At 38.7% G+C, this 25,426-nt stretch overlaps 1 protein-coding gene across 1 annotated transcript in view; it reads right to left on the reverse strand.

The window, feature by feature from the left end:
* KYNU (kynureninase) overlaps positions 1 to 2,495 on the reverse strand; it is a 60,009-nt gene extending 57,514 nt beyond the window's left edge. The window contains exons 1-2 of the mRNA XM_054070647.1: positions 2,427 to 2,495; positions 962 to 1,032 (exon numbers count right to left, since the gene is read on the reverse strand). Of these exons, the coding sequence (XP_053926622.1) occupies positions 962 to 991 (30 nt within the window). The 5' untranslated portion in view covers positions 992 to 1,032; positions 2,427 to 2,495. The remainder of the gene's footprint in view (positions 1 to 961; positions 1,033 to 2,426) is intronic.
* Positions 2,496 to 25,426: the final 22,931 nt, after the last annotated feature.

The raw sequence follows: 25,426 nt of genomic DNA on the forward strand, positions 1-25,426 counted from the left end.
AAAGTATTGACCTTCTGGATCTCATTCTGCAGTCATCAGGATGGCTCAGAGATCTTTATTTCCTCCAGTAAATGTTGTGAAATATCTAGAAAAGCAAGCTGCATTCACAGACAATACTACCATCCCTAATACAGACACCCCATTATTCTACAGACACTGCAAAGTAACTTAACCTTCACTTCTCCAAATTACAAATTTTAAGAAACCACAGGCTTAATCAATAAAGCAATATTGGGATTGGCACTTGGAAAGTAAAACCACTTTGTTTCCAAAGGCCTGTTTCATTGAATTACAGCACTTGTATGGGTGTCTTAATCCCACAGGCGTTATTAAAGCACATCCAGTAGATACATAACAAGAATTTAGTGAAAATTATGTCAACAATCCTTGGAGAAGGGGCTGGAAATCAGATCTCCTTGATGGTCTCCTTACAGACAAAAGGACCACACAGTAGCCTGTGTAGTCTTTTCTACACGATCAACCCCCTTCCCATTCAACTTAATGCCTGGATTTTGGTTTCTTTCAGTCCTCAGCGACACTGCTCCTAAAGTAATGGAAGGAACCTTTTAATCTCTAAACAGATGACTCAGTTGAGTTAGGGATATTTGTTCATTGATGTTTAGCTTCCCCAGTCCCTCAGAGGAAGACCGTGAGGCACTGGTATTGCTGTCACATATGTCCTCCCCTAGATATCGCCTACGAGGAAGGTTTTGGGAGCCTCTAACGTTTATCTCCTGCCTCCACACAAGCAATTCCTCTGTAATTTATGATTGGGAGATGGATGATAAGGGCTTTGTACACCAGACACCTCTCATCTGGTCTGTAGATTTTCTGCTTTTCACTGTATGAACACAGCACAGCATCCTCCTGTTTATTTTACTCGTCACCATTTTTCAGTAAGGACGCACCATTATTACAGTGGATTAATGGCTATCATATTCCAGGTCATCCACTGACCTACCTGGCAAGCATAGATGGGTCTTGTTTCCATTTGAGGCCCGACCCAAAACCTATCGAAGTCAACAGGTGTCTCTATTACAGACAAAGGTTTCTGGATCAGGCTTTTTGTTCCTTGTCATTGTTCTGGTTTGCTGCATCTGATCAATGACTTACATTTATTGTGATTCTTACTTATATTAAATTTTGACAGCAAATATAATATTAGATACAAAGATCTAGAAGCTAAAAATGATTAAGTGCTCAGAGGTATCTGATTTAATACAAACATTATGAAATAAGATAAAACTACTAAAATAAAATCAATCAAAATCCTGTTGAGGAATGAAATCCCAGAGATCCAATTCTGAGACCAGAATAAGAAAGTACTTTTGTCCTTTGAATGGTAATTAGGCTTTTTATAGAGGGAAACCCAGAACAGCTTGAGGTTTTTGCTACTTTTCTTTTTTATTTTTGTAAGATCTTTTATACTCTGACTGACATTATTACATTTTCTAATTGCTGTAGAATTGTCCCATGCAATTATTTTACAATAATTCATGAGTCATTTGTTATTTTCAACATGTAGAAAAAATACACTTGTATCAGAACATCCCACTTTTATTCCATCCAATTATCTTAATTTAACTGAAAACTATGTTCTGTATCCTCTTCAAATTCAAATTCAGACCCATCAAGGCAAAAATGTCATTCCCATCTTGATAAACACGGTTCCTTATCAGGATTTTTGCTCATACGACTTAAAGTAAAATTTATCAACCGCCATAATAAATACTCTTTATTTAGGCTGAAAATAACCAATGTTTTAAGAGAAATAATTTTCCACCACCACCTACTCTGGAAAAAAAAAGTATTCATGCATTTTCTTCCTTTCCTTGAAACTTCCTTACAATGTTTGACTTAATAGATATAGATGACATGAAGTCAGTATAGTTTTTTTTAGACATTCTTTGCTCTCCTGACTCTTGCACAGAATTGCCTCTACTGCATACTGATTCAGTGTGAAGAACTCAGCAATGACTATTTGAAATCTCTCATCCTCAAAAGAGCACCTGCAACTTGATTTAAGAAAACAGTCATTATTACATATTTTATCAGCGCAGGTATCAGCCCCACGACTTCATCTCCTATTTTAAATCTATAAGAAACAATGGATGAGAATTAGTCAGACACAAGTGACGTGAATGTCTGGGTGATTTTTTTTCTATTTTGTCCTTTATGCATAATTTACTGACTAAATAGGAAAAAAAAGGTGAATATTCACAAGCCGTCTTCTCAAACTTACACAGAAAATCCATTAAGCTTAATTAAAAGAATGATATTTTTGCCTGTTTTCCGATCCACTTGCAATATTTTTATAGATATACGCTCTGTCTATAATTTTATTCTGATGTCTTTGTTAAAATAAACTGTAAAATCCCCTCAGCCCCTTTAAGCATTTTCTTATGATATTCCAAGATGTTACTCACAGTCTTTCTACCCAGCACAGTGCTGACAGGCACACAATGAATCTCTACTTAAAAATCTGTATCGATATCCTCAGAGAAAAAGAGTAATATGGAAACAGCATGTCCTGCACTTTCTGCCCTCCAATAGCTGTTTACCACGTTGCTAAATGCAACTCAGCCAACAGACCTTTGACATTTTCAGGTTAGTGTTCGAAGGAACTCTTCGGAAGGAAAACTGGGGGTGGGGGTACACACGTATAGGTGGGGAAGTTTGTGGCATAGATTCCACACTGTGGAAATACACCCACTGAAAGCACCAATCGCACCGTGAATTTAAGTCGTTTTAAAAACGAACAAAAAGAAAAATTATGGAAATGCATAGAGAATAAGGGCTGATTCTCCTACCCATCGTTACACAAAATAAATTGCTTTTGTGACTACAATTTTGCAGAAGGAAGTTCCCCAAAAAGCACAGCCCAAAGCAATGCGCGTTCTAGATTACTTCAGGTTAAATACACTTCAGTGAATTTCTTTAAAGTACAGAACTGCAGAGAAAGGAAAAAAATCTAAATATTCATAGCATACCCAACAACAGACACGCAGCAGCAAACATAACTGTATAATTAAATAAGTTACACAGCGCAGTGTCACAGCTGCAGCAGGGGAATGCATCAGAGAGGAATGATAATAAACTCGGTTATTTAGAGTAATTTAGGCACTTATTGACCTTCGTGTCAAGAAGCGTATTGGTGTTAAAACTAATTTTACATATAAAATTCGTCTTTTCCCCTCCACAGTGAAACCACGTTACCCTGTGGTTGGCAGCCGTTCTTGAGAGAGGATGATGAAATTCTTGTACAAACACTCAGCGTTGCATGAAGAAACAGCCAGTGACGCGCCTGCTCCTCCAGACTCTGACCTGCAGAGTGATCAAACACATGACCTCCGAGAGTTAAATGAAAACTAGAGGCGTGTGTGTATACATATGCTTTTTTTTTCTTTCCTTTCTCACCATGGCAAAATTTAAAGGATGAAAATAAATTTCTCCCATACAGGCACAAGAATACGCACAGAATGATAGTGAAAACAGTTCTAAACAGACTTTTGCTTTAGCAAAGAAGCAGATTGATAGCAGTGAGAAGTCAATAATGTCTGCAGTAACATGGCAGATAGAGTGGTGGGAATCTACATGGAGCATGAGTTTGCCAAGGTGGAAAACAGAAGAATTAGAGGTGCAAGAGAAGAACAGAGTTGATGTGTCTCTTTGCCATCTATAAAGATTATCCCAGACCAGCCATTTTAGAGCAGTCCCCTCCGTTCAAGCTTGAATGACACTCATTCCCGCACACAACCAGAACATAGTCATCCGGAAGCAACAAAAATAGTTGCTTTCTATTCAGCCTCCAAAGCTGCAAGGAAAAAAAAAACCTCAATACAAAAAAACCCACCACAGCAATAACAAAAAAAAAAAAGACTGTGAGGAGGGATATAGGGACAAAGAGTTAAAGTTGTGGACTAACATTGTCATTTAGAGATACAGCTCCACCCTGGTGGAGCACAGACCCTTGCAGTAATGCTTGTTTATTATCTGCATTTCCATTTTCAGTAAGCACCAATATATTTGACACTCCTGAACTGTAACATTTCATTTCCTTCTCTCGAAAAAAACAACAAAACAACCACACACAAAGCACTTAATATTGATGCCCCCCAAAGCTAACCTCTATCCATCAGTTCTTGTAGTATCCTTAGCCTTGTTTGCACTGTTAAATGATTTTTTTAACTTCCCACTAACCTATTTTGTTTACTCCACCAACAAGGCAACAGAACTGCATGAAACTTGTACCACCCAAGAAAAAGAAGTAGAAGGTTGAGGCACTTCAGGTACCGAGCATTTGAGTGAAGTCAAGCTGAAATATAGTGCAACGTTTCCTTTTGTCTTTTGAAAATAAACTGCATGGACGGTAGCATGAAAATTTTCCTACTACATTTTCCTCTGAAAAAAAAGTTGTGAGTTTTACCCTTGATTGTCAATGGTGGTTTTAGCTGTAAAACCGATCTGCTGGTCTGTTTTTCCTTTCCTGTGGTGCTGTGAAGTAAGCACAGAGCAGGATGAGAAGAAGGAGCCGCTGCAAGCCAAGGTGAGCTCAACGTGCAAAGGAGTGAAGCCGCACAAAGTGCCGGTGGTCACTAGCTGACATGGCATGGAGAAGGCAGAAAACACAACAGAGGGCAGCCCTGCCATCAGCCTCTCAAAGGAGCCCATGGGGAGAGTGATAGGAAGGCAGAGACATTTGACAGATGGCTTAGAGAAGGGAAAAAAAAAGAATAAAAGAGAAAAAGAAAAAAGGATTCGCAGATTTACGGGAAGACAAGATCTGCACGTCTGCAGCTGAGAGTTGTATGGGGTACACAGTGTGGAAAAAGAATTAAGAGGTGGACAAGCAAAGACATTTCTCATACCTACAGCTTCCCTCTGGCTTAGTCAGAGGTGCTTAACCACATAAAGCCACACGCTGCCAGACACATCCATAAGAGTGCTGATACTGCTTTATCTCATCCTTCACCCTAACCATTTGTTGCACCCATCTGCCATCCATCACCACCAGCCCCAGGGCTCACCAGAGCACTCCGGAGTGCTCGTCATGGAAGCCTTGTTCCTTGACTGAAAGAAACTACAGAAGATCTTCCGCAGGAACACGAAAAAAAAACTTACAATAAATTCACTTTAGGAAACGTATGTCTTCTTCTCAAAACACGTGACAACAATAAGCAACCAAGGGTGCCCTGAAGCTCACCCACCCCATGCCAGACAGGATGTCAAGATGCTTTGTCCCCCAGGTCCTGAAGGCTTGCCTTAGCACTGCTAGCCCAGAGAGCTCTTGCTGTGAAGAGGGTGAATTCATCCAGAAAACAAAGAAGGACTCTCTTTAACAGAAAAAGACAGGTCTTACCCAGGGTAAGATGGCCTGGAAGCCTTCAAACAGGAAAATATCCTGGTTTCTACAGTCTGAAAAAGAACAACAAGCTGATGACGTGTCCAAGCAGGACACACTGCCCTTACAGCACAGAGCTCTGCTCAGTGAACAGCTGCTTGGAGAAACTAAAGTTGTCTGTATTTATAAAGTAAACCCCACAGCTATTTTTTTAAATCATGCCATCTGCACCTTCTGATGGCATAACACATTTCACCTCAGGCCTAACAACAATGACTTGGTAAACAACAGCATAAAACCTTTGGTCTTCTTTCTGCTGAGCTTGCTATACCAACCTTCTCATCACTTTTGCTTTCTCTCCACCCCATCAACACTTCTGCTCTGTCTGAAAAGCTCATCTTTTATCTCAGGCTGCTTTTAAACCCTACTTGATAAGGATGCCCTACACCTGTTCTCACTTACCTTGTTCTCCTCCCTCTCAGACCCTAGAGAGTTCTATTTTTCTTTTGAAATGATTTTCAGGGAATATATTTGGCCTATTTGCAGTAGTGTATAATTCTGGTTGTGCGATTCTGACTTTTGGTCAGTCAATTTGTCTTCACCTCGTAGCGAGTTAATGCTCTATAACTATGATCCAGGGTATTATTTTATTTATGGAGCAGCTCCTGCTAATTTATTGACTGCCTTTTGGGTGGCCAAAGTGAGCTCCTGAAATCTTCTTGCTTGTCTAAAAGACTTTTCCTTACTTTCTATTTAGCTGAACTCTTGGGAGCACCTCCTTAAATACAGACGGATTTTTGCCTGTTACGTGACCTGCTCCTTATATTGTTTTTCTTTAGGCTCTGTATCAGTTATCATTTTCATTTCTTTTTGAGTCTTTAAACACAGTAATTGTCCTTTAAAACATATTCTTACAGTAAAGCCTCTATGAAAAAAGAAAGAAAGAGTAGAAATAAGAAATTATTTGTTTTTCTGCAGTAACATTTGGGAAGAAATTTTCCTCCACTCTATTAATAATAGTAATATCCAGAGAGGGACAATAAGGCAATTGGGGTCAAGGGATTTCCATATAAAGAGAAACAGCAATAACTGCTCCCAGTTTTCATAACTTTGCAGTAGATGCAACAGCAAGAGAACATATTTTGAATAGATGAAATTTCCATGTATATCTCCACGTCAGCTGCTACTAATAAAAGATGACTATACGTTTGATGTCCTGCCTCTCAGTTCCAGGTGGAATGCACATACATGTAGGTTTTGTCATAAAAATCTCATGCTATAAAGAATGGTTTATCACTGTTGTTTAACTTAATGTTTCGCAAAGGATAAGAGCTTTTTTTTCTGCCCCTCTGGTTAAATATTTGGTCTTCATGTTTGCTTTGGACTGCAAGGACTTTTCAAGCTGTTTTTACCAAATGCAGTGACAGGAGAGGGGATGCGTCCATCCCGTCCTGAGGAAGCAGTAACATGAAAACCAAGTGGGCATTCCAGAGACTGAAAGCAAGATGGGCCCCCCGGCACCCTCTTTCCTCACGGCAGTTGCTGGCTACATTTTGTGTAACCTTCTTAAAAACAAACGTGAGTGCTTTAGGGATGAGTTTAAATTAAATCTCCTAACTACTCTTTCTCCAAGGTTCTCTCAAAGTCGGGTAAAGGTGTCTGCACATCATCCTTTTTCTATATAACTGCTGTTTCATCGACAGGTCCTCACCCACCAAACGACCAGCTGTGTTACCAGACTCTCACAGTACACAGCAGTTGCCAACTTCTTCACTTACTTGTAACACATTTCCTGCCTGCGGTCAAAAACCTTCTCAGAAAGAGGAAATCGGCTACAGACCAGATGCAATGGGATAAAACAAGAAAACCTTGTCGAGAGGCTCCACACAACACCAGAGCTTTGGGTTTTTCTGAAGTATTTGTGTACAGTGTCTTTTACAACACACTTCATAACACTGTGGGTTGACTAATGGTTAAGGATATTAGTTGAACCAAGGGAGACAAACAATACCAGTGCATTTCCCCTCCTTCCTCTGCCCCTTGTTTGCAGCTTCATAAAAGCAAATGCACTTCACGCTTTCATTTTTACTTTTTAGCTCTCGCAGCAGTTACCTCCTAGAGGAGGACTCAGCGAGGGAAAACAGAAGAAAAGGCAGGTCAGAAAATAACAACCTGAGCTTGTACTACACACGTGTTGTATCAAAAAGAAAAAAGAACAAAGCATGCCACGCGCAAGGTAGAACTGATTAATGAGAAAAGCACCACATGGATCCAGGCCCCCCCAAGAGCTGAAATTACAAAGATTGGCTATGCCCGATTTAAATAACACTCTACCGCATGGCCTGGAAGCAATCAAGGAAGGAATAGTAAATAAAGGAACATGACAGGCAGCAAAGAGGTGTGTGACACCCGGGGGAGGCCACCATAAGGAGCCAGGGGTGGATTACAAAGGCGATATAATTCACATTCTGTGATAAGAAAATCATTCTGCAGCTTTCTGTCAGAAGGGGTTTAACAGCACACATTCAAATGGCGGTAAATCTTTTGGGCAACACTGAAATTCCAGAAAAAATACTGTAATGTCAAACAAAACAAGAAAATTAACAAGTTCTTGCATTAGGGCTGTCAGAACACAGCGTCGCTCTAGCAAAGGGGCAGAGGAGAGGAGGAAACCTTGCCCTTTATTCATAAACCCAGTAGGTGCGACGGGAATGACAGATAAGAACCAAACTCTTTCTAGAAGAAGCAGCCTGGGTTCTCGAGGCACTCAGAGCAGCCTTTTGATATCCACACACTCAGTCCTCCCCACCTCCAGATATGAACCTCCCAGCCCTCCCTAATGGAAGATTTTATCATTGGTTGATTCACTAATAAACTGATTGTGCAGCAAGTCAGACTGCAAACTGGCCAAGGTCTAAATGAAGCTTTGCCAACACCCAACATCCTACCAATATTTATAATCCTCAAATAACCCTTTGCTTGCACCTCAGGTGGCAGCCAGTGACTCAGCAGTCACAGGGCTTTTATTAGTATTCTCAGAGCATTTTCAGAGTATTTTAAATTGACTGTCTCACTTGTGCTGTGATCAGACCTATCAGTTTGTGGTGAATTGCTCTGAGGAAGGTTACAAGTCTCCATAGGGACTGCACATGATCTTTGAAAAGTGCATTTCCCTCTAGCAAGTCATAAATACTCAGGAGAGTTGCTAAAGATCACTCAAAATGTATTATTGAATACTTCCATGCTGTATTCTCACTCTGTGTTATCATATACTTAAAGAATATTCAAAGGTTCCCTAAATACCAAGTGCATTTGTGTGGAATAGATTTGTGTTTTCCAAAGCCAGAAGGAAATAGTTTTGTATCATTACAGGATATGTAACACTTTTTCTGCAATTCTGCAGAATGGATTATAAGTATTTGACAGTGCTTTTTCTCCCCCAGCTCCAATGACTGTTGTGATAGACTTTAGTTAACTTCTTTGCATTGTTTTTTCCCTTGCTAAGCAGTCCACAGTCAAAATGAAAAATAAGAACATTCTGGATTCTGTCTTGATAAGGTCAGACCGTAGAATTTTTCTTTCCAGCAATTTAACCAGGCTCTCTTCTTCCAGAATACATTTACTCAGTAATAAACATCTCCAGACAGACGGGCTGTACAGACTGGAAACAATTAAGCCAAAAATCGGGGAAAGCGGTGCATGAACAAGTATTCTGCTTTAATGAAATTACACCAAAAATTCCAGGAGCAAAAGAAGTAAAAGCATTTTTGAATTTTTTTAATTAGACATCTTTGTAAAAATCTGTGATCAGGCAAATACCTTATGAATTTTTTAATAACAAACTACGCAGAAAATGTGCTGGGTAATTACAAACATTTGGTGCTGCAACGCTCGGGTCAAGATCCAGGCACACACCAACATTTGGGGTGTTTATTTACCTACTTTAATGTCTAGTAGGAAAAACAAAGATGTTTAGACAATCTTCTTTAAGCTATATAAAAGGAAGCCTGCCAAGCAATATTTTAAAAGGGTTTGTCTTACTAAAGTAAAATAAGATTAAAAAGCAGCTTATTCCAGAAATGAGTTAACAACTTCTGCTATGAAGAAGCCTCATCTCTCAGTTAGGTGAGCAATTAAGTAGATATGTTTAGCTGTCCTAGTTTGATAGACATCCAAGTAAAATCCCTCTGAAACAGACTTTTTTTCATCATCAGGAACAGTTCACTTGTCCTAAATTCTGTAGTTTTCCAATTTTTGCATAAATACATTTACCATTTAGACATCACAGACTTAATCAGAATAATAGAATCACAAAATGGTTTGGATTGGAAGCGGTCTTAAAGCTCATCCAGTTCCAACCCCCGGACGTGGGCAGGGACACCTCCCACTGGCTCAGGTTGCTCAAACCCTCATCTTACCTGGTCTTGAACCCCTCCAGGGATGGGGCAGCCCCCACTGCTCTGGGCACCCTGGGCCAGGGCCTCCCCACCCTCACAGGAAGACATTTCTTCCTAATATCCAATCTAAATCTCCTTTCATCTTAGATTAAATTTCAGTTTAATTGAAAATCTATCACCCGTGTACTTGCTGTAAGAGAACAAAAAACATCTGTGGCATTATTTTTAATTATATTATCCTGCACGGTCCAACATCTTTAAACATTTTTTACTTAAATCCTAAAACAATTTAGAATTGAATAATGACGCCTTATGTTTGTGACATCTCTTGATGTGCAAAGGACTAAAAAAACTAGTACAAAACTAAACTTTGTTCTATAAAGCACTATTTTAGTTTGGAAAGTTCACAGCATTTTGAAGAGGAATTAATGAACATTGCTAATAGCTAGATTCGAGTTATAAGGCATTAGGAGGACACAATCATGAGGAAAGGCAATATATAACCTTTAGATGAGACAATTAGAGATCAATTATTAGAGCCAGAGAAGAGCAGTCGAAAGCAGCTTCTTCATTAATCAAAGATTATCTCAAATTAGAATGTTTAATTATTTGCCAAGATTCTTTGTATATTCTTCTACACACACATTAAAAGAAAAAAAAAGGGAAAAAAAAAAGGGAAAAAAAAGCCAGGGCCCTTGGAAAACTGCTAGTTTTTGAATATTTCATTTTAACATGATTTTAAAGATAAAATCAGAAATATTTTGAAGAGCATGTAATACATTGATAATAATAACTCAGAAAATTACATCGAAGATGCCACAGCTGCTGTTGTTTAATAGAATAAGTCCGGTGGGTATTGTTAACTAGTTGGACCTCTGGCTCCATAAAAAAGCTGTTTTGATAGAAATGACAAGAAAGGAGAAGGTGTGACTATCCTGTGCACTGTAACAATCTGGGGCAGGATCCTTGCATCTGATGTTGGATTTAGATCAAACTTGTAGACATCTGGGTTGTTAGTTCCCTGACGACTATGTTTATCCAAAATCTAGAGTGGAAGGCAGCATCGCGAACAGGCATGGAAAGGGTGATTAGACCCAGCTGGTAGGTAGAACCTGCTGGCCACCAGCATCTGCTCTGCACAGAGAGCTCCACCTCCCCTGTCAGAGGCAGTCCTCCAAATGCAAGCTGTAACCCGTGCTGGAGGTTTGCTCAGCGTTAACCTTCCCGAACTAATAGCCATCACTGACTAAATCACCATAACTGATTGTATATCCTGACAGCTTAGGTGGTAGTTGGAAGAAGATACACCTGGATTAAAGGAAAGGCCTTTATGGTTAGACTCGATGATCCAGTGGGTCCTTTCCAACCTAGTGATTCTATGGTTCTATGAATGGGAATTTTGGAGAAACAGAAGGGGAGGAGAGCTTTGCTGAAACGCCTTTGCAGTTTAGGTAAGTGCAAAGTACATGGTTCAGTAGGAACAATAGCTCCTACTTATTCCTAGAAGAGCTGATGTTTTGAGGCAAGTCCCCTTTAAAAAGGCCTTGAAAGCTTCTAGCTTTAGGGGGCACATCTTTGGTTGTGACAGCATGGACAGGAGCACAAGCAGCTGAGCTGTGTCCTGTGAAGGCATCTCAGAGCATAGTTCTTACATTCTTGGGGAAAAGCCACCTGCCAGTTGTTCATCGTATAAAGTCTGTTCAACACGTGCTTGGCACAATCACCATTTATCTTCTAAGAGGGGGATAAATGCTTAGTGGGCACAATGTGAGCTGCCCATGGGCCTGTGGGCACCTGAGTGCTTGCTGATAGATCTTCTTAGGAAGCATGTCCCAGCACAATGCCTGAGTAGTTATTCTTCAGTGACAGCCAGACACAGATATAGATGCAGTCTGGGGAAACAAGCTGTTCCTAGTATGTGATTCCTTTCTTACAAAGTTATGGGTTTTTTTCTCACAGCCAATCTTATATCCGAGCCACAATGAAACTCTCATGTCTTTATTCTTCAATGAGGTGTATCCTGAGAGTGGATACACTTTCTTCTCACAGTTGACCTTCTCTCCTTGCAAAGCCCCATCCTTTGTTGGCTGGGTCAGGATGACCTCAGGCACAATCAGAGTAATTTGAACTAGACTTTTACACATTCGGTATAGAATAACAGACCTCATCAAAACCTGGCACTGGTTATGAGAATGCATACTAGAAACCTGAAACAAACAAACGGCTCTCAGTGTCTGCCTTTCATCAAGTCTCTTCCCTACCGTTTGTTATTTTTATAACAATGAATAATGAAAATTCATCAAACGTGCACACTTTGATGCAGTGAACTACTTAGTCACCACTGAAGAACTTGGTGATACCTGTAACACATGACAACTGCTGCTGCTGTAGTGTGCGACGCGTAATACAGAGTGAGGGGTGAAATCAGGAGATGCAGAAGAGCTTCCTTCCCACAGAGTGCTTAGCATAAATTCAAAGAGGAGTTCCTCCGCAGATGTTCATGAGAGAAGGCAATATAGGGGCTACCAGGATGATCCTTGCTGATAAAAGACGAGGTGAATGCAAAAAGCGTAGGAAAATCCATGTGATCATCTTGAACGACCTAGAACTTGTCTTTATGGAGGTCAGAGCTTAGGATCCTGCAACATCTGTTGGCAGTGTCACCAGAACAAAGCAATATATTTGACCCTTTCAGCAGTGAATAGTTATGGGGAAAGGGTGCCAAGTGTGTCATCATCCCTTTAATTATTCATTACCTTTTTTCCCACTTTGAATTCTTCACATTCTGCTAAATATGCAGCAAAATGACAGATAGATAGTTACGCTGCGTGCTGTTTGCCGCAATTAAAGTCAATTCTTGAAACTACTTGGTCTGTTGTTTCTTATACTCCAGGGAAAATGTTATATTCACACTTCCCAAAATTTTCTTGAATGCTTTAATTCTTACTGGTGTAAGAACATAACAATATGAGGCACTATTTAGAATTACTCAAACGTTCAGCTAAAAATAGTGCACGATGTAATTCCTAAACAGACTTTATCAGCGAGGCTGTAGCCAAAATAGCTGTCTGTGGGAATATCATGCAAACATATGTGAGTATTCAAGGTAATAAGTAGAGTTTAATACATCTGTTCCCACAGTGTTCCTATTTTCAGGAGTAGGAAAAGCATCCAGGTCTAAGGAAACAGGACTGTGACCATGGAGTGTCTTATACCTTATCAATTCTTGGCTCCTTTCTCTGCCTTTTGAATCAGCCACTAATTTCCTTGGTGAGAGCAGATTTCAGGATGATCAAGGTCAGTGCCTCTCAACCCCACTAGGGCAGACTTGACTCCATTTGTTAATTATTTATGCCTCTTTGCAGCATAAGTCAAACGTGTCGTGATGGCCTGCACTTCACTTGTCGTCCCATAAAGCTTTTACAGTTAAGACGCATCTCTAAGGTTGAAGAAAGGAGCTAAAAGTTTGCAGTTCCACAATCCCTTTAAGTTGCTGCAAGCCTTGCCTACTGCTGACGGGTTTGATTCCTCTCAATCTAAACAGCATCTTAATGCTCACCCCCATTTTCGCTACCACTGGCACTTCTATAACCAAATCATGAGCTGCAGCTTTACACGTTGAATTTTGGGGTCAATTTTCAGCCATATATCTGCAGGGGTGCCAGAACTCACGTGGGAAAAACAGCAAGAATAAATAGCTACTCCAAAGTAGGGTCATCCAGACTTCAGTTGTCCACGGTGTTGCCGTCTAAATCAATTACTACAGCACCTGAGGGAATAGATACTACATTACGCATCTCCATTTCTTGAACGTACAGTGTTTCGCAATGGCACATTGAAGCATATGTAAATATCTGGTTCAATAAAGAGCAAGTAAACCACAGTAAGATGCCCACATACTTGAAAACTCTGAAACAACTTCATTTTTTCCAAGTAGTAAATTCATATGTTTTTAGAATAGAGAAGCAAAAGCCCAGGATCCTTCATTTGTTGGTTCAAGGCGGTGACAATTCAAAGGATGGAGTCCCAAGTGATGGGTCAGATTTAAAGCATGCATCCTTCCCAGTGTTTTCTACAGGCAAACTCTATGTTGTTTCTTTCTCAACATGCTGGTTCTTACTCAAAGGGAAATAAACCCCTCAATTCTCACATATGACATATGACGAACTTAAAATTATTCTATGGACTAAATACTTGTGGATGAAGCACTTGGTGAGGGAAGTACATCCTCAATGGAAAAAAAAAATCAGTATTAATTGAATTATACTTCAATCTCTCTGAAAACTGAAATCTAATAGTAGATATCACTCAGTTCCATGATACAGAGAACAGAAAATTTAATTTGTGACAGAAAATTCACCTCTTAAAACTGTGCATTGACTTCAGCCAGAACTTGAGCAGAAACGGTGAGATCCAGTTGCAAGGTTTTTATTATCAGTGTGGGAAAGAAGACTTGTCCCATATTTCAAGTTCGTACACAATTTACTTCTAAATTGTAAAAAAGTACACCAATTCTTTCATCTATTGGCATGAAAATTGCTTATTGATTCAAAGAAAATGCTAGAAGTATTTTACATAAAATTACTGTGTTAAACTAGAGTTTATTGCACTGAGAACTTTTGCGAAGAGTCATTAAAGGGAGGAAATTAGTTTTATGATACAAGAGGATAAAATAAATTTTTTAAATGTTTTGAAAAAGATTAAATGCAGAAGTTTGGGGTTTCTTAAGCAAGGTTATTTCTATTTAAGATATAAAAATATAAAAATATATATACATTGTTTCTCCTAGCTCATTTTAATTCATACCAAGTCAATGTTATCTTTATAGGAATGCAGGGGTTTCGTTCAGAAAGCAGAATCGTTTATAGCAAAATATATATAAAATACAATTATTTCTCAGAAACAATTCAGAGTAAAGTAGAATACAAACATTGTGGCTATGCTGCTCTACCACAGAGGTAGATCTCAACTTGTTCAATCATTTCCATCCTCTGCACTATAAAAATGTGAGAGAGAGGACCAGAGAGCCAAGTACCATCACCAGCTTTCCCTTACGGGCACTGAATGGCAGCGAGTGCCCTGTCTTGACTTCACAAAGTTATTCTTTGGGATGATTCATGCTTTTAAAATGAAAGACCTGCTTAGGTCTGGCTAGATCAATGTTAGAGGTACTCCCAGTAACAACCTTTCCCTTTATTACTGGTGGAAAATTTGTATTTCTGATTCGGTAGAGCACTTAAGCATGCAGGTTGATTCATTTAAGTCCCTGTAAATCGACATAAACATACACACAATTACAAGTCAAGTACGTGCACGATCGCTTTGCTAGAATTAGACCTGTATCAACAAGGGCGCTTCTTACCACTCTTTTAATCCTGTTTTATTGAATGGGAAACTGGCATCAGCAAAAATTAGGCCAAGACAGAGAAGAGGAAGGGAATTTGCAGACCTTTGGGCCCTCACCAGCTCAGATCTTTGTGTCTTCTCACACTGCAGATCTAGAGGTGCTGGATTAAGAGGGATTGCATTTCCTTTCAGAAAGGAATCTAAGGAATAAACACTTCCGGAAGGAATTATTCTTAGGTATCATGTTTCCACGCAATCTAGCTAAGATGAAGACATAATGCTCTCCATGCAGTTCAATCCTCTTTTGCACAAAAAGTGATGAACAGGGATTAGAAGGTCCTCTTGCAGAAGCATGAGAATACACAAGCCCTCTTCACTGCCCCCTTAGTTTTGCCTCCAAAAGGTTATCCTACAATCTTATTTTAATAAAGTAAAAGTATAATGTACTTCCTGTTGGTATAGGCTGAAGAAGTTGACACCAGCAAGAGATTTTGAGAGACAGAGCCCATAAAAATCCTGATATTTGACAGTGGTACAGACTGTGCATTTCTAATAGAAAGCAAGTTTCGGTTGACCTGGGAGGAAAAAGTTCCAAACAAGTTAGAACCAAAAGCTCATCCACTTATGTGTTTCTGCCAGCTTTATCTGTGAGCTCTCCACCGTCCTTCCTCCACAGGGTGTCGAAGAAATGAGGCCATGACTTCATGGTCAGTTGCAAAATGAAGTTTAATATAAACTTTTTGCAGTACTGTGAATCCCTTCGTTATGGAAGTTCAGAAAATGATATAAAAGAATCCTTATACCTCACAGTGACCACTATGAGCTTTTGCCATAAAAATTAATCTACCAAAAAAAAAGAAAAAAAATACAATGATTGCCTTAATACAGGTGCTGGAGCTCTGCTCAGCATTTCAAATTGCCCCAGTCTGTTAAACGTATTAACCTACCTTTGAAAATTAAATACCTGCCTGGAGCAATTCTCAATGTATTTCCCACTACACAAAGAAAAAAAAAATTAAAAAATTCCAGTTCAGCTACCTGAAAATTGGTTGCGTACGTGATGAGGTATTTCTGCAGAATGCCGGGCGTAAGCCCAAAACGTCGCCGGTTATTCCTCTATGCTCTACTACAAATGTCTGAAAATGGGATTTATTGCAGAAGTGCTTGTTCACAGCTTTACGAAAGACAGCACCGTAGTTTTGATGTCTCAAGAGTTGATTGGAAAAGCACTTCATTGCAGGGTATCACAAATTTTCCTTAGTCAATATCCAATTTTGTCCTGTATCACACATAAATTATTACTATTTTCAAGCCTCTCAGAGCAGTGTTAAAGATGCAGCATCCGCCTGGCAAGGGTCAGTCGTCCCGGCTAAGCTCTCCGCTTCACTTCAGGCTTTTCCTACAGTTCCTGTAGTGCAAAAGATCTATAAATACCACAGATAAAAACCTCCTGCATGTCTTCCTGATACAAATCTTAAGTATTTCACTGCTGGAGTAGTACCCTTCCTCCCTCATAAGGTTATCTTTATGGAAAGAAAAATTATACATGCATAGCTGAAAAACCTTGGTGCCACAGCAAGTAGTACTTGTGAAATCGGTCAGAAACAGAGAGAGCTATGGCAATGCTCTTCGTGATTGTGCTGGAGTGAAGCGGCTGCTCAGCACACAGCGTGGCAGAAGTACAAAGGCAGGTTTCCTTCTCCTACAGAAGATACCTCCTGCAGAGGGGGTGGTTCCCATCAGAAATCAGCCGTGACCCTGTGCAGGAAAAGATATTGCCTCATGAGGTCCATAGGAAAGGGTCTTGGATGAAAACACTAGTAATAATTAAGGAAATGGAAGACTTCTAGAAGGATATTCATGGTGGGAACAGTCATCAGTGCGGAAACATTGAAGTTTTTATTTCAAAATTAGCGTATTAACATCCCGTCTCAGTGATGCGCAGTGTCCAGTATTACAAGTCTGAGATCAGATGCCGGACTAATTAACAATGTGTTGTGAAAAATCTCATTCTCCACTCCATGTTTTCGTCTGATTTTAGAAGGACAAGTCTGACAAGCAAAGATCACATCCACCTGCATAAGAAGATTTTCTAATTATTCATGTGGCTATAAATGACCTCTGGCAGCTCATAACATGATGAAAACTGAAGGATGAACGGTACATGCCGTAGGGAAAATAATGCAAAACCTTCCTCATTTCCCTTGAAATGAAATTTTTGGCCTCTCTATGGCAAAGAAATAAAATTGAACACACAGTTTTGTAACTGTTTTAAGATCCTTTCTTGTCTCGGCCATGTGCTTTTAACACCTCTTGTGTACCAGCACCAATAGTCATGTAGTTGAGAAATTATTTTCTTTCTTATCCTTCTTTTTTTATTATTTTAAAATCTATCTTAATTTTCAGCTATGCCAGCTCCTGATCCTGCTCACTGCAAGGTCACTCAAAAGCAGGACTGCTGGCTTAAGTGGGAGATGACTAGATGTTTGAAGGGATGGTGTATTCAATATTAACACGTACTCGGACCTCTTCACACTCATTACAAACTTGCATCCTGACCCATCCTCATCGAAGGTAGCATAGATGTCCCAAACACTTGTGCAATCTTTCATGTTGTGTTTGTAACCATTAACCACAGTGCAAACACCACACAATGTAATAAAACAAATTGGATCTGCCTCAAAATGGGAGAGGCAAACTTGTTAGATAAGATGAAAGTCTCTGCGTTTCACTCAGAAACAAGCTTTACAGCTTAGTCATAAATACCTAAAAATCTTATTTTCTAATAGAATGTGATACAAGTTTACAGATTTCATTTCTGGGTGGCACATATGGCATTAAAAATCCAATGTGTCCCCATGGCCAGCCTACTACTGCAAGACGTAACATTGCTTTTTCGATATAACTTACCTGCAGGAATCAAGTTCAATCTGAGTTAACTGAGTCATAGTGTTATTACAGTAGCCCGTAAAATAAATTATAACATACTAGGATTGTCATTAAATTGTGGTATATAACATTGAGGTAGGAAAGCTAAATATTTATTAATTTCTTAATGTACCAATCTTGAGTAGTGGTTGTTTCACAATTTTTTTTTTGTTCAATAAGCAGATTTCTTTGCAGATGGAAATGCTAATTTATTTTTTTTCCGATTATTCCTGTTTTCATAGAAGAATATCTTTATTGTCCTATTCTATTTCACCATAATTATGCTATACTGAGATAACATTAACAATTCAGTAGCCACTTAGGGAAAAAGATACCAAAAGTGTATGCAGTTATTAAAGTAACATTAAGTGCTTTAATAATCATTTTTGGTCAGGGCACACACGTGATAAATAAATTCTAATGCCATATTAACCTTAAATTAAAAAATACAAAAACTGCAGTCAGCAAGAAAATTAGATGTCTTACCAAACTTTGTACTGCAACTTTTAAATTCCCTAAGAAGATTTTACTGGAAGTGATACTTAACCTTTATATGTCATGATCTTGGAATGGCAAGGACTATGCTTCTATGGCCAGGCCAATTATCTTCAATTAAGCAATAAATGTGCAAGGCTTGTTCAGTGCCTGTATAAATTCCTTAGCTTTATAATATACCATCACAAGTCCACTAAGAGTTAAAAAACAGGATCACCTTCCAGTAATATTTTAATGAAACACACCTTTCTGTACCTTCACCGTTTAATACCTTTCATTTAGAGAAAATTTCACAGCAGCCTTAAAGAATAGAACTGCTTGGCTACCTTAATTAGAAATAGAAAGCATGTTGCCCTAGTGCCTTACAGGGGTGTCTTAACTAGCCAACATATATATTTCTTCTGGACAACGACCATATAAAAGATTAAAGTGTTGAGTGTGTTCATTGTAAAACGTGAAATTTATTGGAGATGTTCATTTTTTTTAAATTTACTATAAAAGATTACAATCATCTACCTGGCAGGAACAATGGTAATATATCTGCGACCTACCTTACTCATACGGTTCTTTCGGTTTTGGTACTGAGACAGTATATGAAATATATCTGTAACGTGCTGAGATTTTTTTCAAGATATACGCAAAATGTTATTTAATTTTTTCTCAGAAGCAACATATTTTACTGAAGTGCTTTTACTACACAAAATACATGAACTGCAAAGGTATAAAACAGGGGTTGCATGGGCTATTGTGGTACTATCAGGGCACAATGGAAAGGATCCAAAGAGTAGGAGAAAAGTGAGACACAATGTTCTCCCTGGTTTCCACTCAGTGTGTACGGGTCACTTCCATCACATTTTGCTTTATAACACAAACCCAGCGAGCACGGAAGTTTAAGGATTGACAGAAAGGCTGTTATGCTTTCCCTGACCCCCAAAAATATCAGAGAGTTTTTATTGTGCAGGGAGAGAAAGCAATACGGGAAAAATAAACCACAACTGATTTTACAAAATGCGGTATGGCATTTAGTACAGCTTCATGTGCCTTTTAAGCACACTTACTCACTATTACTCCGATATGTGTTTCCCAAAGTGAGTCTTGTAAATAATAACGAAATAAAAAATCACAGAAACTATGTCCCTTCCCTCATAACTGGTGAGACCAATCACTTATCCCTTTTGACATGTAGACACATTTTTACCCGTGTATTTCTTCACAAAATTGCAGGGCCACATCAGTCTTGCTATATTAATAACTCGTTTCCTGAAGATCACCCGGGTGATGCCTTGCAGTCCAAGATCACCAAAATAAATTCCCAGTGGGGATGAGAGGAGAAGGCTTTGAGGCAAATGGGGCACAACCACACAAAGACCACCAAGACCCTCAAAGAAGCACAAATAAGCTATCTGATATCTCCAGCAAGGAAGCTGAGGATATCCGTCTTGATACGAAGAGAGAATAAGGAGAAGCAAAGCCCTGGGCGAGTCCAGCCTCCAAGAAATTTCATCAACTGTTGGCAGGAGGCAGAGAAGACATGCAAAACACTGATGGAGATGACAACCCATGGCTGCAGCTCACTGCTGGCATTCGCTTGGTCATGCTCAGAGCAAACTCCTCAGCTTTCTAAATTCACATTTCCAATGCAATGGATGAGTCTTACCAAAGTGTACTGAGACCTCTGATTGGACCTGCAGGGACCAAGGTTAAAACATCCAAAATACTTATTGTTACTTCTGCATGTACGTCTTTACTGTTTCAAGCACTGTTTTCTGTGTTTTGCTTTGCTATGTGTGTGCAAAACAAGTGTATGTTGACTGACACCAAGAAATCTTGGGTAGGTTTAATCACTCGAAACAGGCAGAAAGAACTCCAAAGTGCCAGACAGCTGGGCAAGGGATAACACGCACTGCTGGATGGAGCCGCTAGGCACATTTCCCTGCCCTCCAACTTACTGGCACAAGGGAACTCACTGGGCTCAACATTAACCAAAGAAAGAAAACAATAGTACCAGCTGTCTGGCAGCCTCGGAGAAAGTTTCTAATTGTTTACTGCAGCGAAAAAATATTCAACATGTCCTCAAATATTTTTCAAATGTTTTAGGATTCATTCTTTAAAATGCGTTAAATAAAGTTGCTACATTATAAATCATTGTTGATCTGTGTTAAAATAAAAACCTTCAATGATTTTGCACATATTTTGCTGCAATGTTTCAGAGTATAAATGCATATGTCACATTTAGTATATTTGTGTAGATATATTAAGATCATCCCACAGAATCACGTATTAAAATGACCTTAAAGATCCTGTGTTTGTTAATTGGATTCTCCAGAGCCCAGAAACTAATGGTTTTCGTCTGAGTCAGAATCTTCTTTTTTGTTTTCTGTCAGCAAAATAATATTCAAAAGATGCTGGCAGAGCCTTCGTGTTCAGTTGTCTCCTTAGTTTCTCTGAGAAGAAATGCTGTAATTCATACTTAAATATACTCAGGCTGATCATACTCAAAGAGATGTACATATTACGATAAAGCCTTCCCAGCAGATATTTTTCATGGCAGGTAATTGAAAAAGGAAGGGCTAATATCTATGCAACGGTTTTAATGCACAAACTGTAACTCTCCTCCCACCTCCGCTTGTCACTGCTTCAGGTGATGAACCTGCAAACTGCTCTCCTTAGTGGAAACTTTCTGTAGAGCTTCAAAAGCAGCTATTGAACACTTCTAATAACCATACCCCTCTCAGTGTCTTTGAATCCTTCCAACAAATTGCTTTCCCTGGCTCTCAATAGAGATAAAAAGAATTCAACTAAAAATCCATGATGTTTCATGCCTCCTCTTTCCTGTTACCCTCTCTGTCTGTGGACTTCAAAAATGAAGTCAATGCTGAAGCACAGGGGTGGTTCTGTAACAGAAACATGGTCCTTTTCTTCTGAACAAAGGAAACAGATGCTTCCTTTAGCGTAGTTTAAGATCAATCACAACGGCTAAAAAGGAATTTGTTTCTCGGGTTTGCCCTTGTTTGGCTCTGGTCAAATAAACCTGACCATAATTTGTCTTTAACTTTATAATGAGACTAAAGAAACAAACATGGAATATCCATGCATTAATTAGACTTTAGTTCAACCTCAGGGAGTAGCTATACCATGAACGCAGCCTCTATTCTGTAGATGCTGCTTCCTGACAGTGAGTTGTTTTACAAGGTTGTGCTTTTCTTGCTGTGGCACTGGTAGTTATGATAACATTCCTTATTAACTAAATAAAATATCAGAATTATGTCTTTTTTGTTGTCCTTATTGAAAGTTTAATCATAACGTCAGCGAGTCCAGCAAGAAGTGGTTGGAGGCTCTCTTTTTCTCTGAAGATATAACAATTGTTGCGTGGTCATATCTCTACAGTTCAAGATATTTAGATCCCGTTTTTCTTGTACCTGACCGCTTCATCTCACACAGCCTACAGCTGATTTGCATCTACAAGTCACAGCGGCAGCACTGCTCCATCAGCGTGTCACAAGAATTTAAGGTCTTGTGAGCTGACATCTTATATACTTCTGCTCCCTTTCTTAAACCAACATTAAGACTCATCTGTTTCCAAGATGAGTTGATGTGAGGAATTATAAAACAATTCATCGAGTGAGAAGAGCAGCTGGCTCAGCTTGCAGCAGTGTGAGGGGGGGAGAAACGCAGCAGCTGCAGACCTGGAGCAAACAAAATATCTTGAGCCTGTACCCTTTTGGGTACTCCTAGAGTAGACAGCAGCTTTTCTGGGTATACAACTGTTCAAGAAAACTTCTTTGGTAAAAAAAAAAAAAAAAAGATAAAAATCCTGGCAATTTTCTCTAATTTAATGTTCTTCCCCAGGCTGAACGTGAGGATACGCAGAAGTGCTGTAGATCAGCATCACTGCAGGCCAAAGCACATCACTGCCTCTCTCCCAGGACTGAGCATATCCTGAGCAAAAGGAATATAAAAGCAGAAAGCTGAAAATTCAGACATAAGAATACTTCTAAGGAAACATTATCATCACTGCTTGAGATGGCAGGATTAAGAAAAATTCTCAGATTTGAAATTCTAGCAAGTCTGCCTCTTTCTTATTCTGAATAAGCTCTGAAACAATATCTGTTGTTCTACTGCAGCTTGTACTTCAAATCAGAAAATAAACTCATGGCTGTGCTTAAAAGAGTCTTTATAGATGTGTAAAACCCAGTTTTGCGAAGGGTGACAAAAGGGCTGTTGAGAGACTGAACAGAACCAGCACTGGCTTTTTGCTGTACCTGTGAGCAGAGGGGATGGTCACAACCCACATAAGGCACCACCACTGCCTCTGCAGCAAAACCTAGGGGAGCTAGCATATGAAAAATATGGAAAAGAATAAAGATCAAATTCCATAGGCAATTACACACTTGGCATTACTTAATTCTGAAGTGTTTAAATTCACAATTTAAATACTGTTTAGCCAATAGACTTATTTCATATGTAATATATGGTTTGAGAATATATATGGAGATGCTGTACTAAAATCAATGCAAGGACCTCAAAATTAATTCATTTTTTCTTTATTAAATGAAGCCAGTCAATCTACTAATTTCTGTATGTAAATCTATTTCAATCTAATACCTGCCTCTGTTCCTTTTTCTTTCTTTGTCCTGCTTTAATCATGCTCAGATCTACCACAAATTGTGAAGCCACTCCTTTCAAAGCACCTACGATATGATATATCGAGTCTACGCATTTGAGAGCATTAACATTAATAAGGATTTGGAGGTTTTTTTCGCGTATCCAAGGTAATGAAATTAGGATCAATTTCAGCAACTTGAGTACTAATTTTTATTTCTGTGATGAGTATCTATTTCTCTTTCAAGGTGAGATCTCTTATAAGATACCTCCAAATGTGACAGTTGGTATAGGAATTTTCCATTGACCATAGTTATAAATCTCAAGGACATTTAAGAATTGTCAGCATGAGGCTGCCAGTATTATGTCACTCAAACTGAAGTCCTCTTTGACAACATAGCATTTTCCCCCAATATTACTGACAGGTGTCTCAAGAGCAAGTTACCTGTTACATTCAGCGGTCTGTAGCTGACACTTCTCTTATTTTATATGCTAGAACGTTACTCCACAATAATTTAAAATGATTTTTCTCTTCAATGGCTTTGAAACAGATAAAGCCATTTGTAACACAAGCCAGACAATTTTTACACTGCGGAGGTGCATCACACATCCTACATTTTTCTCTTCTGCAAAGGTTTCACTCACTGTGGGAACAAGAATACCTATTTAATATCACCCAGGGTAAAACGCACAATTTTTTCTGTTCAATTTACCAAGAAATGCAATGAGGTTCTAAACATTTAAAGCAAAGGCATTCCACGTGGCTCTGCATCTTGCTGAACGGTTTGCCAATTCAAATGGATGTCAGGAAGAAGTAACATTTAACTAGCTGTGATATGCATTGATTTTATGAAAGATCAAGTTATGCCAAATAGCACGAAGAAAAATTTAGTCTTCAGAAATTTGCTTGACATAAGGGAGTGAGTGGTGGATGCTCATTAATCAAAGTCTACAAGGATTTTACTAATAACCTTACCTGTTAGTTATGAAGGAAAAAATGATATTCTAAAACGTTTAGGGTACCTGCAGGAATTGCCTTTGTTAGAAACTATAGTCATACTTAAGTTCCACTAATAAGATGAAAATCGCTGATATCAGTCTGAGGAAAATATGCAAGAGTAATTTGGGAAAGGATGTGCTTGCAAGAATGCATAGTTAATAAAAGCATCTGAAAGTAGTTATTTGGAGCTTTCCCAGGGCTAGACCTATTGTAATAACAGCATCTCAACACACCAGACTACATTAAAAAGTTGTAAAAGTACAAAAAGGAAAAGAGCTGATCTTGTTTGCTGTTCTCAGTGATTCGACACAGTCAAGTTTGTACTAAAACCCAACTGTTTGGGTTTTAGTACATGGGGTGCAAACTAATTCTTTAAATTTTGCTTAGCAAACTTATCAGGTTTTTTAATTAGTCAGTGAAATGGATGCAATTAAGCCAATCTAACTCATCTGAACCAATCTTGACAGCGAACATAATATTTTTTTAAATAATTTCAGGTATTTTGGTTAAAGATTAATTCTAGTTTAATTCTTAATGTACAAAAACGGTATTGGAAATCACTTGAAAAAGGTCATTCCCAGGCAGAAGAGAATTCAGAGAGAAAAAAATCCGGGAATAAAAAATCAAGATTGATAATTAAGTTATTGGACAACAGAATTAGCCAATTAACCAGACTTTCAATGGTGGAAGTCTTATCCTGAACTTTGGTGCATACAATCTGAAATTATTTTCATGTTAAGTAAATAAATGAGCAGATATTTATTATGGGTGTTCAACAGAATAGTAAATATATGCTTTTCCAGTTTACATAATCCTTATTTTTTTCAGCTGCACGGTCATATCCCTTTCAATTTTACTTTAAATCTCCCCTTTCTTTACAAGATTATTCTTCACAGCATTTGGTGAGGGCAAGCATATTATTTAAAAACAAATAATAACCTCTATTTCAGTGCTTTTGTTCTGGTGGATTTGTGTAGGTTCTGTTGAGAAAATTGTGCTTTTTATTTTTTTTGAAAGACCTGGATACAGAACGACTAAATTATTTTCGCTGTACTGTAACGTACCTCTATAACAGTGTTCAGTAAAAGCTATCAGGCCATATTTTCCACTCATGCTTATGTAAATCAACAATAAATCATTTGAAGCCAGCAGGCGTGACCCACTGAGAACAGATTCTCAGCTGTTAAGCATCAGCTTAGTCAAGAAAGATTTGTTGGATTCTGTGGTTTACATTAAATACAAGTAAAGAGCAGATTTGTCTTTGCTCTCCGGTTTGTTTACCTTTGCTCTTGGTTTTCTTTTTTTTTCAGGGATATG

The sequence above is a fragment of the Cuculus canorus genome, chromosome 6 (genome assembly GCF_017976375.1).
Source record: "Cuculus canorus isolate bCucCan1 chromosome 6, bCucCan1.pri, whole genome shotgun sequence".
In the NCBI taxonomy this organism is placed as follows: domain Eukaryota; kingdom Metazoa; phylum Chordata; class Aves; order Cuculiformes; family Cuculidae; genus Cuculus; species Cuculus canorus.